The sequence below is a fragment of the Oncorhynchus nerka genome, linkage group LG24 (assembly GCF_034236695.1).
Source record: "Oncorhynchus nerka isolate Pitt River linkage group LG24, Oner_Uvic_2.0, whole genome shotgun sequence".
In the NCBI taxonomy this organism is placed as follows: Eukaryota; Metazoa; Chordata; class Actinopteri; order Salmoniformes; family Salmonidae; genus Oncorhynchus; species Oncorhynchus nerka.
Genome location: NC_088419.1, coordinates 22,116,286 through 22,131,885, shown reverse-complemented (window position 1 = coordinate 22,131,885; position 15,600 = coordinate 22,116,286). Strand labels below are relative to the sequence as shown.

Here is a 15,600-nt window from a genome sequence, read left to right as displayed (position 1 = left end):
ATCTATTTAGCGCTGACTTAAAAAAATATAGTGTAACTTGCACAGCGTTTCCCAAATTAGGGGTCGAGACACCATGTGGAGTCGCCTGATTTGAAAATGGGGTAGTGAGATGTGTAATAAGCAGTTGTAAACAGCTGTAAGTAGCTATTATTAGTGGAACATCTAATGACCAAACATACACTGATTGGAATCTTGTTGTAACATTTTATTTTTCTGAGTGTTTCAGATGATTGTATACAATGTAACAATACAACGCCTATCACACGTGCCCTGTAGGCCTAGTCATGCAACCAGACATTTACTCCTCTTTATGGCCATTATCCATTTCAATTGGAGCTCGAGATAATGGGCGTGCCCTAACGGAGGACCGTACCCAATCCTGTCCATACTACTGGATGATGGGACTGTCAGTTAACCGGGATACCGACAGAGGTTTTAGTGACGCAATATTAGAGCCTACTGTGGACCCCGACAGTGACAATCAAAATGATCGTTCTCAGGATAACATAAAGATTAGGGTAGAGCTATAGGAAAGAATATCAAATGACAGACAATCAACTTGTTCAAAGCCCGTTTTGAGTCATGATTCTGTCTGGTAGGCCATTAGGCCAATCCAGCCGTTTTTTATTTTGCTGCGAAATCAATTCCTTGCAAAACAAAGCTATAACGATATGCGGAGGAGCTACATTTTACTTCACTGCTTTTGTTGAATTGTGTAGGTGGCATTCGCTGTTTGTCGCTCTGTAAACAATATTATTTGATTAGACGTGTTAATTAACGTGCAATTAGAGATGAATTACACCTCGAATATGTAGTTGTGACGTGCCTTCGAGGAATTACAAAAAGCATCTGGACAGCGAGATGGATCAACAGAAAGACTATATGAAACAAGCAGCGTGAAAGGGTCTGTCTTAACTGAAACCCAATAACGATATTGGTCAACCTGAGACTTTGGAAGGAAAAAGGTAATTTAACTTTTTCTAGACCGAGGATAATATAATCGAAATAAATACTTACTGAAAAGTGGTTTCAGTTAATACAATGCAAACATTTTAAAACAATTATGTTTTATTAAATTAATATTAGGCTATCATCAAACAAGCATAATAATAATAATACTGTTATCAAAAATAACCAAGTAGGCTTATAATTTTAATTTGTATGGGTTTGTTTCAGTGTCTGTATATCGCAGAATGTATAGGCTATGAAACTCTATAGCCTCACAATCAATAATTTCCTGTGATGAGATACTATTTTAATAGGCCGGCAGATAATGGCTGACTGTAGGCTATTGCAGAAAATGCATCAAAAGGAACGTTTATACATTTTAATCACGTCGTTTAATCACTAATTTCTACACCTCTTACCATGTTAATGTGGACTACTATTATTTGTAACTTTAGAACTGTATGAATTACTATGAATTTATGATGTTTTATTTCCCCATTTGATAACTGAACAACATTATCCAGCTCAGAAACATATGTGTAATTCAAATTCCTATTTAGACACTCCAAAAGATAAACGCAATTTCCATTAACTGTATGGTTAGCAGCATAACTTTTGTGTCTCTTAGAATCATCTAAGGCTTTAAGGACCATATGATACATCAACATGATCATTTGCAGTGGTTAATGAAAGGCTCAACATTGTTTTGAAAGCGATCCAAAGCATTCAGATAGGTAGGCCTAGTGGCTGGCAGCAGGTCCCTGTTGCTAGGTTCCACAACTACTCAACATGCAGTGTTATCATTGACTTGCAAGGTACCAGGCAGTTCCTTCTTACCAGTTACTATGGTTTCTGTGGATATGTACAGTACCAGTCAAAGGTTTGGACACACCATTCCAGGATTTTTCTTTATTTTTACTATTTTCTACATTGTAGAATAATAGTGAAGACATCAACACTATGAAATAACACATATGGAATCATATAGTAACCAAAAAAGTGTTAAACAAATCTAAATATATTTTATATTTGAGATTCTTCAAATAGCCACCCTTTGCCTCGATGACAGCTTTGCACACTTTTGGCATTCCCTCCACCAGCTTCATGAGGTAATAACCTGGAATGCATTTCAATTAACAGGTGTGCCTTGTTAAAAGTTAATTTATGGAATTTCTTTCCTTAATGCGTTTGAGCCAATCAGTTGTGTTGTGACATGGTAGGGGTGGTAAACAAAAAATGGTCTTTTGCCAAATAGGGCTAAGTCCATATTATGGCAAGAACCGCTCAAATAAGCAGAGAGAAATAACAGTAATAACAGAGGAGACTGCGTGAATCAGGCCTTCATGGTCGAATTGCTGCAAAGAAACCACTACTAAAGGACACCAATAAGAAGAAGAGACTTGCTTTGGCCAAGAAACACGAGCAATGGACATTAGACCAGGGGAATTATGTCCTTTGGTCTGATGAGTCCAAATTTGACATTATTGGTTTCAACCGCCGTATCTTTGTGAGACACAGAGTAGGTGAACGGATGGTCTCCGCGTAAAGCATGGAGGAGGAGGTGTGAGGTGTGATGGTGCTTCGCTGGTGACAAGGCACACTTAACCAGCATGGCTACCACAGCATTCTGCAGCGATACGCCATCCGATCTGGTTTGCGCTTAGTGGGAGTATCATTTGTTTTTCAACAGGACAATGACCCAAAATACACCTCCAGACTGTGTAAGCACTATTTGACCAAGAAGGAGAGTGATGGAGTGCTGCATCAGATGACCTGGCCTCCACAATCACCTGACCTCAACCCAATTGAGATAGTTTGAGATGAGTTGGACTGCAGAGTGAAGGAAAAGCAGTTAACAAGTGCTCAGCATATGTGGGAACTCCTTCAAGACTGTTGGAAAGTATTCCTCATGAAGCTGGCTGAGAAAAAGCCACGAGTGTGCAAAGCTGTCATCAAGGCAAAGGGTGGCTACATTGAAGAATCTAAAATCCATTTTTGATTTGTTTAACACTTTTTTGGTTACTACATGATTCCATATGTTTTATTTCATAGTTTTGACAGTTGCATCAGCTGCATCCTGAAACAGTCTTATTCTACAATGTAGAAAATAGTAAAAATAAAGAAAAACCCTTGAATGAGTAGGTGTGTCCAAATTTTTGAATGGTACTGTACATGTACTCTAATCTCTTTCTAGCTCTTCCATCACATGCTTTAAATGACTATATTCTGCCTAATATCTGAAAATGGAAGAATACTGGCCTAACCACCAATTCATGTTTATTCTATTTGAAAGTGGTAAGTTAAAAGGTTGCTTTTATGAGTCAGCCGTGTGTGCATAGCTGCCAAATGGCTTTTGGGTCATTCTGTATGAAAAGGGGACAGATACTGTAGGCCATGATTTTCCCTGACATTTAGCTCAAATAATAGTTTTTGGGATTACTGAAAACCTCTGTAATGACGGAATGGCCCATATCCTCCATTTCCCTCGCTACTTGTATAATTTGTATCAGGAATTATGTAGAAACAACATAGTTTCCATGTCACTTCAATGAAATAACGTGGAATAGATGTTGAATTGATGCTTGTGCCCAGTGGGAATTAGAATATAAGACTGCTACACAGTGCAGAATTGGTGCGACTGTATCTATCAACAATGCCTGCCATAATATCCTCATGAGGAGAGCAGAGCACGATGATCAATCAGTGTCAGTGATAGGAGGCAGACCTAGATTTCAGTCTGAGCTTTGTTTGCACACATCCTTTTGGTCTTAATCAGAATATAGCACACAACCACCAGTCATTGTATTATCACTTAATAATACATATGTTCCTGTTCTATTCTGGCTAGCCAGTTTATCTCATTAATGAACCATTTTACTCTCTCCCTTGGTGTGGTGAGGTGACTGACAATTCTATTGATGCATAATGGTAAATAGATAGAATTTGCCTCAAGGTTTCAGTCTAGCAACAGCCATCACACAATAATATCCTGCGTGCAGTGTACAAATTAATGTTAATGTAGAAAAAAAGCAGGCCAATTTACATTTTACTGCAAGTTATTTAATAGGCCTTGAATCCGCTTTATCACTTTGAATGTATCACTTTGTGTGTTCAACCCACATGGAATGACTAAAAATAGAAATGAGAGAAAATCACACTTAACAGAGGCTTTATGCCTCGATCACACGTACAGCGTTATTGCGCAAAATGGTACACAGCATCATCTGGATGTGTGCAACAAAAGTTCAACATTCACATTCTGCTACCATTTACTGTCAAGCCGTCTAGGCATACAGTTTGATGCATGCGTTTAATAAATCCAACGTTATGCACCACACAGAACGCACTGCAACTGCCTCTGTAATGCAATGCTGCAAGGCAAACACAACCTTCCATTGGAAATGAATGTACTTTTGGTGTACCAAAATGCAATGACACTGTTGGTGTGATCGAGGTGTTACTCCTCGAAAATTAATGTTTTTTTTGGGGGGGGGGGGGTTGGATAAACGCCTAAAATATGGTCTCTGGAAAAACACATGCTTAGGAGATCTTATGTTTTCTTCTATGACATCATATTCATCAGCTAATGACACTATGAATTTTAAAGCATATATATAATCAAAACCACACTGCTAACCTTAGTGCCTGACCCTAACCTTAAATGAAGACCAAAAAGCACATTTTTGTTTTCATACATTTTTACAATATGGCCAATTTAGACTTTGCACTCAGTTCTGCCTCCAGGACAAGACTCATGACAATAAACGTCAACCTGAAATATGTCATTATTTTTTTAAAGATCTCCCAAACCTGTGTTAAACACCGAAAATAAGGTCTGAGGTTATCCCAAAACCCCATTCTTTCACAATTAATTCCCCCCATATGAATGGCTGAATGAACCTCTGGTTTCATTTCCATTTTTTAGTACTACAAGCTGGCGAGCTCTATGGATGGAACTGCTTATAGTTTGGCAGTTACAACATTTTCTGTTTGAGGTTTGCCGTGGAGCCATTCTAAATGATACCAGCCTGTCTAAAATAACAGTAACCAATGTTTATATAAGCGATAAGCCTTTTTTATTGCAGTCTTGAGTTGTCCCCATAAAAACATTGACTTGGTCAGTGACATGGTTTGAGAAATTGCTCCCTGGCATGGTTTAATTAATGCATGACATTGCTATGATATTTTGGAGATGGAGAGCAGTGGTAAGTTAGTTGTTTGGCCTGCTTATAATAGTGTAGTAACCGGGCTTACATCTAAATAGCTAAACTCCAAGGACTGAAGTCCTTTTAGCCCTTACAATACAAGTTCTGGATATAAACCATATGCCAGACAAAGTACCAACAAGTAGTCTTAGCCTTATCTAAATAAAGTACGGGAGAGTGGGGACAGTTGAACCAAGGTATGATGTGCCACCCATGTTTCTAGGAAAGTATACCAAATATTTAGGAAGAGTTCATCATTTCATGGAGTCTGAAGGAATAAACCACATGGAAAAAGTTGTAAGCAAGTTTGGTCCAAAAAAACAGATTTTCACCAAGTCAAATGAATTTGTTGTGTTAGAGGTTTCATGATGCTTTTATCTAAACCAAAGTAGATCATATAAATATTGTTCTATACATAATTTGGGGTCTATATAAGCTACAATATGAGGTCCTAAACCTAGCATGAAAGTCCACCCTTGTAGCTGTGTGAGCTAATATAGTCTAAATGTTTTCCTTTGGACAGTTGAGCCAATGGCCATGGAGTAAGTTGACGATATGGCAAGTTGACCAAATGTAAGCGTTTTCTTCCCAGGTGTAATGCAAGGCATTAATCGCAGGAATACGACGTCTGTCACGTTCTGACCTTAATTTCCTTTGTTTTGTATTTATTTAGTATGGTCAGGGCGTGAGTTGGGTGGGTTGTCTGTTTGTTTTTCTAGGTTTTGGGAATTTCTATGTTTCGGCCTAGTATGGTTCTCAATCAGAGGCAGGTGTCATTAGTTGTCTCTGATTGAGAATCATACTTAGGTAGCCTGGGTTTCACTGTGTGTTTGTGGGTGATTGTTTCCGTGTCTGTGTTTGTTCGCCACACGGTACTGTTTCGGTTTTGTTCACGTTTATTGTTTTGTATTCATTGAGTGTTCAGTTCATGTTTTTAAATAAACAACCATGGACACTTACCACGCCGCATCTTGGTCCGATCCTTGCTACACCTCCTCTTCAGACGAAGAGGAGGAAAACCCTTACAACGTCAAATCAAATCTTATTTGTCACATGCGCCGAATACAACAGGTGTACCTTATAGTGAAATGCTTACTTGCAAGCCCTTAAACAACAATGAAGTTTGAAGAAAATACTTTTTAAAAAGGTAGGAGAATAATAACAAATTACTAAAGAGCAGCAGTTAAATAACAATAGCGGGGCTATATACAGGGGGTACCGGTACAGAGTCAATGTGCGGGGGAGTGTTATGGCTTGGGGGTAGAAGCTGTTTAGAAGCCTCTTGGACCTAGACCTGGCGACCCGGAACCACTTGCCGTGCAGTAGCAGAGAGAACAGTCTATGAATAGGGTGGCTGGAGTCTTTGACAATTTTCAGGGCCTTCCTCTGACACCGCCTGGTGTAGAGGTCCTGGATGGCAGGAAGCTTGGCCCCGGTGATGTAATGGGCCATACCCTCTGCAGGATGCTCTCGATGGTGCAGCTGTAAAACCTTTGGAGGATATGAGGACCCATGCCAAATCTTTTCAGTCTCCTGAGGGGGAATAGGTTTTGTTGTGCCCTCTTCACGACTGTCTTGATGTGCTTGGACCATGCTAGTTTGTTGGTGATGTGGACGCCAAGGAACTTGAAGCTCTCAACCTGATCCACTACAGTCCCGTCGATGAGAATGGGGGCGTGCTTGGTCCTCCTTTTCCTGTAGTCCACAATCATCTACGTTGTCATGATCACTTTGAGGGAGAGGTTGTTGTCCTTGCACCACGTGGTCAGTCTCTGACCTCCCTATAGGCTATCCCATTGTTGTTGGTGATCAGAAAGGCCAGCATCTCAGAGTCGCCTCTTCACTGTTGACGTTGAGGCAGGTACTATTTAATGAAGCTGCCAATTGACGACACGTGAGGCATATATTTCTCAAACTAGACACTAATGTACTTGTCCTCTTGCCCAGTTGTGCACCGGGGCCCCCCACTCTTCTATTCTGGTTAGAGACAGTTTGCGCTGTTCTGTGAAGGGAGTAATACAATGTTGTACGAGATCTTCAGTTTCTTGGCAATTTCTCACATGGAATAGCCTTCATTTCTCAGAACAAGAATGGACTGATGAGTTTCAGAAGAAAGTACTTTGTTTCTGGCCATTTTGAGCCTGTATCCGAACCCACAAATGCTGATGCTCCAGATACTCAACTAGTCTAAAGACCAGTTTTATTGCTTCTTTAATCAAGACAACAGTTTTCAGCCGTGCTAACATAATTACAAAAGTGTTTTCTGATAATATGCCGTTTCCAGCTACAATAGTAATTTACAACATTAACAATGTCTATACTGTATTTCTGATCAATTTGATGTTATTTTACATTTTCTTTTCTTTCCAAAACAAGGACATTTCACAGTGACCCCAAGCTTTTGAATGGTAGTGTATGCAGATATCTTTGTTAGAAATAATAATGTATTTCCCTTGACGGAGTGATGCTGAATATAAAACACTCAATTTACCCCACTCTCCCCCATGTAGGCTAGGCATCCTAACATCTGTAAAACACACTTCTTCTGGGAAAATAAATGACCTGTGGCATTAAAGGGATACATAAATACGCAAAAAATCTCATTAAATCTTTAAATTCATTCTGTACACCAGTTCCACCAGCTGATTGGCAGAGTTGAAGTGGAGTTACCTCCAAATGGAAACCTAAAAATGAGAGACAACAACTGTTATGTTAGTGTTGGGAAGGCCATGTTGTTTGTAGGGAAGTGCAGTATTTACTGAGGATGAAGAGGAGTGTGGCAAGTACAGGGAAGATCCTTGCCAGTCCCATATGAAGTTGGTAGCTTTTAGCAGTTTTAATGTCTTCTCTGTGCCCTGTGTGCAGTGTCAGGGTAGGATTTTGCTGACTGACTTTTCCCCACAAGGGCCTTCCCTCCCGTCCAACACTGAATGGATTAGAGGCTTTAGTGTCTCATTCACTGTAACACCGAGGGGATTTGGAGGGAAAGGATGTTATCTCAATCTCTGTTGATCTCCTTTCAAAGTGCCTAATCATGGAGACAGTGAATTACGTGCAGATCAATGTGTATATGAACGTTTCAGTTTGACAAATGCATTGAAAGAAGTCATTTAATTTTATACATAATATTGTCTTTTGAGGAATGCAACATTTTAAAACAAAGAATACCCATTTTAAATGTATTATTATTATGGAAAAACAGACAAAGCTATTTAGACATTTATGTTTCTGTGTTGCCTCCATTTCCCTCTCCGTCTCCCCAGGAACTCTCCTCCATCCTAAGATGCTGGCTTCTTCAGGACTAAGAAATGCATCAGAGGTATCATGTTTGGCGAGAGAAGAGCTCCAGTAACGATGCCTAAACCCAAGCCTGCACCCCTTGGGGAAGAATGGTTTACTCCACTGTCGTTCCCCCTGTGGAGGCAGGGGAGTCCAACAACGCCAGCCTCTGCTGCCTCGTCATGAGGCTGCTGAACCTCTCTGACCACCTCCTCCAGGGCCAGCCTGACATGGAAGACATGTCCATGCAAAACAGCTCCAATGGCATCTCCTGGTCACCTCTGGACCTGGTCACAGTCACGCCAACATCTGAGGCCCAGGATAGTGTGCAGGGCGTCAGCCTGCCCCTCCAGGTGTTCTTCTGCATGGCCATGGTCTCCATCCTGCTGGTGGCCTTCCTGGGGAACGTGGTGGTGGTTCTGATGGTCTACCAGCGCGCTGCCATGCGATCCGCCATCAACATCCTATTGGCCAGCCTGGCCTTCGCAGACATGATGCTGGCTGTCCTCAACATGCCCTTCGCCCTGGTTACTGTGGTGACCACACGCTGGATTTTCGGGGATGTTTTCTGCCGAGTGTCGGCAATGTTCTTCTGGCTCTTTGTCATAGAGGGCATGGCGATCCTGCTTATAATAAGCATAGATCGGTTCCTGATCATAGTCCAGAAACAGGACAAGTTGAGTCCCCACAGAGCCAAAGTGTTCATAGTCATCACTTGGACTCTCTCCTTCTGTTTCTCTTTCCCACTAGCCACAGGTCACCCTTCTCTCCAGATCCCCTCTAGAGCTCCACAGTGTGTTTTTGGCTACACCAGCGAGCCGGGGTACCTCACCTACGTATTGCTCCTCATGATGGCCTTCTTCTTCATCCCCTTCATGGTCATGTTGTACACTTTCATGGGGATCCTGAACACCATCCGGCACAACGCTGTGCGCATCCACAGCCACCCGGACAGCATCTGCCTTAGTCAGGCCAGCAAGCTGGGCCTCATGAGCCTGCAGAGACCCTTCCAGATGAACATAGACATGAGCTTCAAGACACGTGCCTTCACCACCATACTCATCCTCTTCTCGGTGTTCACCATGTGCTGGGCGCCCTTCACCGCCTACAGCCTGGTTTCCACCTTCAGCAGGCCCTTCTACCACAAGGACAACTTCTTTGAAGTCAGCACCTGGCTCCTTTGGTTGTGCTACCTCAAGTCGGCCCTCAACCCTCTCATTTACTACTGGCGGATCAAGAAGTTCCGCGATGCCTGCCTTGACCTGATGCCCAAGTACTTCAAGTTTCTCCCTCAGCTGCCCGGCCACACGAAGCGGCGTATCCGACCCAGCGCTGTGTACGTGTGTGGGGAGCATCGTTCTGTGGTCTGACTTGGAGGACACAGACTTCACTGCCATGTAGGTTTTGTTCGACCATTTATCCAATTTGCTCTCACTAGTCAAATTCATGAGGAGTTGTGATTGCTGTTTCGACAAGGACAGTATATTTTAGCTGTGTTGAATTTGTTTACAAAGCATGTACATTAACTGCTTCTGTGGTTTTGATTATGGTGAAAGGCAGCCAGGCTATTACATTTTTTTCATTGATATTTCTGTTTGATTGTTTTGTGCCTATTAATTAGTCTATGCCAGTCAGAATGCTGCTACATCTGCTGAAAATGTGCTATTTCAGTGTACTGCACTTAGGCCTCTCTTGAATGTAATAAAACATTAACATTTCTTACCATGTTAATACAGTCTTTGGCATTTACTTCTGGTTTGGTTTACTTCTTTATAACGCATGTTCGATTTTTGACTTATAGTATAATTGCAGAAGTACAGTATGGTTTACACACATCATAAAAAAGGCAAAGAAATTTTGAAAAAAGTTCCTTAGCAACCCACTAATTTTTGTATTTTTTTGTTTTTTGTTGCTGCAGTCTATTTGTTTAGATTGACTCAACATGGCCTTGAATCCTATTTGTGTTTAATGTACCATGCACTCTAGAGACGCATTACACCAGGGTTTGCCAAATGGTGGCCTGCGTGCAGTTTTATTTGGCCCCCAAAATCTTCTTAAAAAATTATTTAATAATTTCATTGTTGTGCATAAAAGACTAAGAACCTCAGAAAATCAGCTCCCAGAGATTTTCATTTTGGATATCTGTTCGTAAGTATTCCCACGCATGGCGTGATCGAATACAAATGTATGCAAGGTTAGAAATGATGTTTTAGTCTAATATTATATGTGCGTGTGGTCAATTTGCAGTCTACAAATGATTTGTAATTATTTTCTGTCTCCCTGATCATCCGCTCAAGAAAATAATTGGCCCAAGGCACATCTCTGCATCACCCAGTGGTGTCTCTTTCCTGTCAGCCCCTCCACTGAGTGGCTACACACGTGAAACGTTTCCACAGTGCATTTATGCATGATCTCACCATACACTTATTTCCATAAGTCCGCCTTCATCTTGGCTATTGATATTAGCTACACACTTCAATGTTGCATTGGTCACACCGCTTATAAAACAGTGTTGAATATGGTAATGGTATATTGCCAGTCAGTCATGTCTGATGCCTGGACTATTTGAAGGTGTTTATGCACAAGGTTCTGTTTGATATGCTAACAGGTTTTAGTGGAATTCTCCTGATGTATTTAACATTCAACTGGGTTAGATAGTAATAGGTAAACAGCTCATTTCTGTTAATACGAACTTAAATTACAAAAGCAAAAGGTCATCTCTGCAAACACATTTGGGTCATGGTCCCAGGCATTGTAGTCTAAAACGGATGCCAGACTGAAAGGTCAACGGGTTGATTTCCAATGTGGACATTTAGCCTCAAAGAGACGTTGGCCTCTGCAACCCTTTGTAGCTGGGCCAGGTGAATTTAGATACATTCAAAAGAACATAGTTGTACCAAGGCGATTCTTTTCAGCTTGAAGAATATAAGGGATGGTGTTCTTAAATCAGCTTCCTCTCTGGAATTCATTATTCTGCCAGCAGTGACTAATGAGCGTGCTAAGGGCTTTCAAGCTCACTATAAATCATAGCTCCGAGCACTATTACTAAGCAACAGCTACTTGGGGGTGTCTCAAGAGAAGGTGGATCTAGTATTGTTCAGTAAAAGGTGTTTTCTTCCTCTTAAGGAGCCTTGTGTTTAAATAACATGCATTATAGAATGTGTTGAACATAACACGAATGATATCCAATTATATGGGCAATAAATGGTATGTGATGTGTGCCATGACCTGATTATTCTATGATGTTGCAGTTGCTCCTGTGGACTGTCTACTAGCAAGATCCGTAAAAAAAATATTTCCTGGAAACACATTGCCCATGCACCCTTGAGTCATCCCGTCAGCTCTAAGGTAATGAGCCTGAAGCTCTTCTTGTGTACAGGTGTATTCTATGGAGTCAATTTGAGGACTGAATGATTTGACTTCAAACTATAAAAACCATAAACGAAAATAATAATAATTGTTAGCAAATGGAGAAGAAATGTGTGTTGAGATCAAAACCTCCAAAATGCTAACAAAAATATAAGTTGTAAACAAAAATATTCAGCAATTGTCACGTTTGATCAAATATCTTGTTCTTGCAACTGAAAAGCGATGGCGAGCAACAAGAGAAAGGAGATGGATGGCCGATGGAAAGCGATGGCGAGCAACAAGAGAAAGGAGATGGACGGCCGATGGAAAGCGATGGCGAGCAACAAGAGAAAGGAGATGGACGGCCGATGGAAAGCGATGGCGAGCAACAAGAGAAAGGAGATGGACGGCCGGTGAAAAGCGATGGCGAGCAACAAGAGAAAGGAGATGGACGGCCGATGGAAAGCGATGGAGAGCAACAAGAGAAAGGAGATGGACGGCCGATGAAAAGCGATGGCAAGCAAAAAGAGAAAGGAGATGGACGGCCTCTGAACAGAGATGAAGGGCGGTCCACTGACTTGATTACTAGAGTAGGGGCTAAAGATACAAAATCCACTGAAACCTTGGACTGGGGAGAAAAAAAATGACAGTTAACTTTCGTGCTTGGGCCCAGGCTCTACTTCATGCACATAGCTCATCCAGCTTGAGCTCTTGCTTGTTTCCATGGCAATCGGAGGCACTTGCCTTGTGGATAGACTTGTGTCTATCCACAGAGTAGGTCATGTGTCCCTCCTCAGGCGGGTCTATGTGAAAACCACCCAAGACAGACTCCCTCATCTCTGTGGTGGCGTACTGTCAGTCAAGTAGACCTATAGCAGTCAGGTGTTAGACTGCAACACAGATGATCTGCAGCGATCAGAAATAAATACTATGCAGCTAGAACCTGTAGGTTCTGTTACATTGCTTGCATCCATCCTTAATCATCAGATCAGTGTAGATGAAGGAAAGGAAGACACTTTACAATATTGAGATGCACCCACCATCTCTACAGTATGCTGCCAGTGGCTTTACTAAAGATCAGCTGACAGACAACTACCACATGGTAGAAAATGGAGCAGGTCTAGACGGACCTTCCTAAAAACCCATGAAGAAAAGCATTTTATAATCATGTTTCTTCTATTACAGCGGTCTACATTCGGTTCAGTCTAAAAATGTATCATTCAGCAATCTATATGTGTAGAACGTTGATTACTACCTTTCAGTTAAATATCCCCTTTGGCATTCCCCTTTGAAAGCAGCAAATGTCGTTCTATCTGGCACACACAATCCAGATAATGTAATATTATCCAAGCCACTCACTCAACCGTTCACGTGGTACCATGATGGGGGATAAAAATTATATAATTTACTTCTGGCATAGTCTAAAGAGAAAATCCTTTACAGATGTCAGTCTATTTTGCTGTTCAATATTAGGGAATACTCCCCTCTCACGGTGGTGATGATTATAATATTGTGCATTAGGAAGTCATGAGACAAAAACATAAGAGACAAATCGAAATTGACTGGGGGAGGGGTGGGCCAAAATAGGAGAGGGTTATCAAACAATCTTTTTTTGCTTTGGGAAGGTTGTGTGTTTTTTTGAGGGGGGGGGGGTACATTTGTGCTTCTGCTCGTATTTTCCCTCTTAAAAAATGGCTTGACTTACTTGATATTACACCAATAAAAAGTTTAGAAAACGTTTGTGAAGGTTTGGTATGGCTTTAGCTACTGCAGGCCTATGATATGAAGGCAGTGTGCCACAGCGCTACAACTAACTTTGACAGTTTAACTTGAGGTGAGGAAGACTTGTTCAGGCCTACCAGAGTTACTCCTATAATTTAAGAATATGCTTCTCTTTATACAAAATATTCAGACCAAAAATTTACAAATTACCCTCCTTCTGCATCTGTGTCGTAGCATGCCACCAGCATATCTCTCTAGGGTTAGGAAAGTATTCAGACCCCTTCACCTTTTCCACATTTTGCTACAGCATTATTCTAAAATCAATTAAATCGTTTTCCCCCCCTCAATCTACACACCATACTCCATAATGACAAAGCAAAAATATTTTTCTGATATTTTTGCACATTTATTTAAAAAATAAATAAAACAAATATACATTTACATAAGTTGGAAGGTGAACCTTGACCCCAGTCTGAAGTCCTGAGCGCTTTGAAGCATAGAGTTCCAAGATGGGATTGTGTCGAGGCACAGAACTGGCGAAGAGTACCAAAAAAATTCTGAGGCATTGAAGGTCCAAGAACACAGTGGCCTCCATCATTCTTAAATGGAAGACGTTTGGAACCACCAAGACTCTTCCTAGAGCTGGCCATCCAGCCAAACTGAGCAATCGAGGGAGAAGGAACCCGATGGTCACTCTGACAGAGCAGAGTTCCTCTGTGGAGATGGGAGAAGCTTCCAGAAGGACAACCATCTCTGCAGCACTCCACCAATCAGGCCTTTATGGTAGGGTGGCCAGATGGAAGACACTCCACAGTAAAAAGCACATGACAGCCGACTTGGAGTTTGCCAAAAGGCACCTAAAGGACTCTCAGACCATGAGAAAAAAGATTATCTCGTCTGATGAACCCAAGATTGAACTCTTTGGCCTGAATGCCAAGCGTCACGTCTGAAGGAAACCAGGCACCATCCCTATAGTGAAGCATGGTGGTGGCAGCATCATCATGCTGTGTGGACGTTCTTCAGGGGCAGAGACTGTGAGACTAGTCAGGATTGAGGGAAAAATGAAAGGAGCAAAGTAGAGAGATCCTTGATGAAAACTGCTCCAGAGCGACTGGGGCGAAGGTTCACCTTCCAACAGGATGACCCTAAGCACACAGCAAAGATAACGCAGGAGTGGCTTCGGGACAAGTCTCTGAATGTCCCTGAGTTGCCCAGCCAGAGTCCGGACTTGAACCCGATTGAACATCTCTGGAGAGACCTGAAAATAGCTGTGCAGCGACACTACCCATCCAACCTAACCGAGCTTGAGAGGATATGCAGAGAATGGAAGAAACTCCCAAAATACAGGTGTGCAAAGCTTGTAGCCTCATACCCAAGAAGACTCTGGGCTGTGATCACTGCCAAAGGTGCTTCACCAAAGTCTGAATACTTATGGGTCTGAATACTTATGTAAATGTGATAGTCTTTTTGCTTTGTCATTATGGGGTATTGTTTGTAGAATGATGAGGGATACTTTTTTTAATACATTTTTGAATAAGGCTGTAAACATAAAGTGTCGAAAATGTAAAGGGTCTGAATTCTTTCCGAATGCACTGTATGTATTTGTCTTTACTGACAAATAAAAATCAACCAATCCAAACTGTGCCACAGCCAATTGATGAATGGAAAGAGACATCTGTTACAAAACACGAAAAAGTTGAATGACATTCTGAGATTGTTGAGCCAAGCCTTCAATACTGGGTAAGCCTACAAGGTAGGGATGGATGTATTTTCTGTTTGTTGAGCTTGACAGTCTATTTATTGTGGTGTTGTAAATGCAAACCATAATATTAAAGTGCCCAGTCAGTATGCTTTGTTTATTGGTTGTATGGTGCATTGACATTTGTTACATATATTTTATATAATTATAAATATGCCATCAGAATGTAGAACATCTGATTTCCCCCTAGTTGATCATTGTCTGCAGCTGGCTCTGATCGTAGTGTAAATGAAACGGGGAGGGAGAAGGAGCTCGTCTGTGGTGGCGGTGAACCCTCAACTTTCTGTCCCGTAGCCTACGTGGCATGTGCCACACAAGTGGCAAAGTTGATATCCACGT

General features: G+C 41.5%; 1 protein-coding gene across 1 annotated transcript; it reads left to right on the top strand.

Moving 5' to 3' along the window:
* The first annotated feature begins 433 nt into the window (after positions 1-433).
* Positions 434-10,163, top strand: LOC115107664 (probable G-protein coupled receptor 63). Its single transcript, XM_029631162.2, has 2 exons — positions 434-965; positions 8,417-10,163. The coding sequence occupies exon 2, from the start codon at positions 8,543-8,545 to the stop codon at positions 9,800-9,802; it is 1,260 nt and encodes a 419-aa protein (XP_029487022.1). The 5' UTR covers positions 434-965; positions 8,417-8,542; the 3' UTR covers positions 9,803-10,163.
* The last annotated feature ends 5,437 nt before the right edge of the window (positions 10,164-15,600 follow it).

Excerpts from the sequence above, each read along its gene's own strand:
- LOC115107664 (XM_029631162.2), top strand. The coding sequence starts at position 8,543 with ATGGTTTACTCCACTGTCGTTCCCCCTGTGGAGGCAGGGGAGTCCAAC.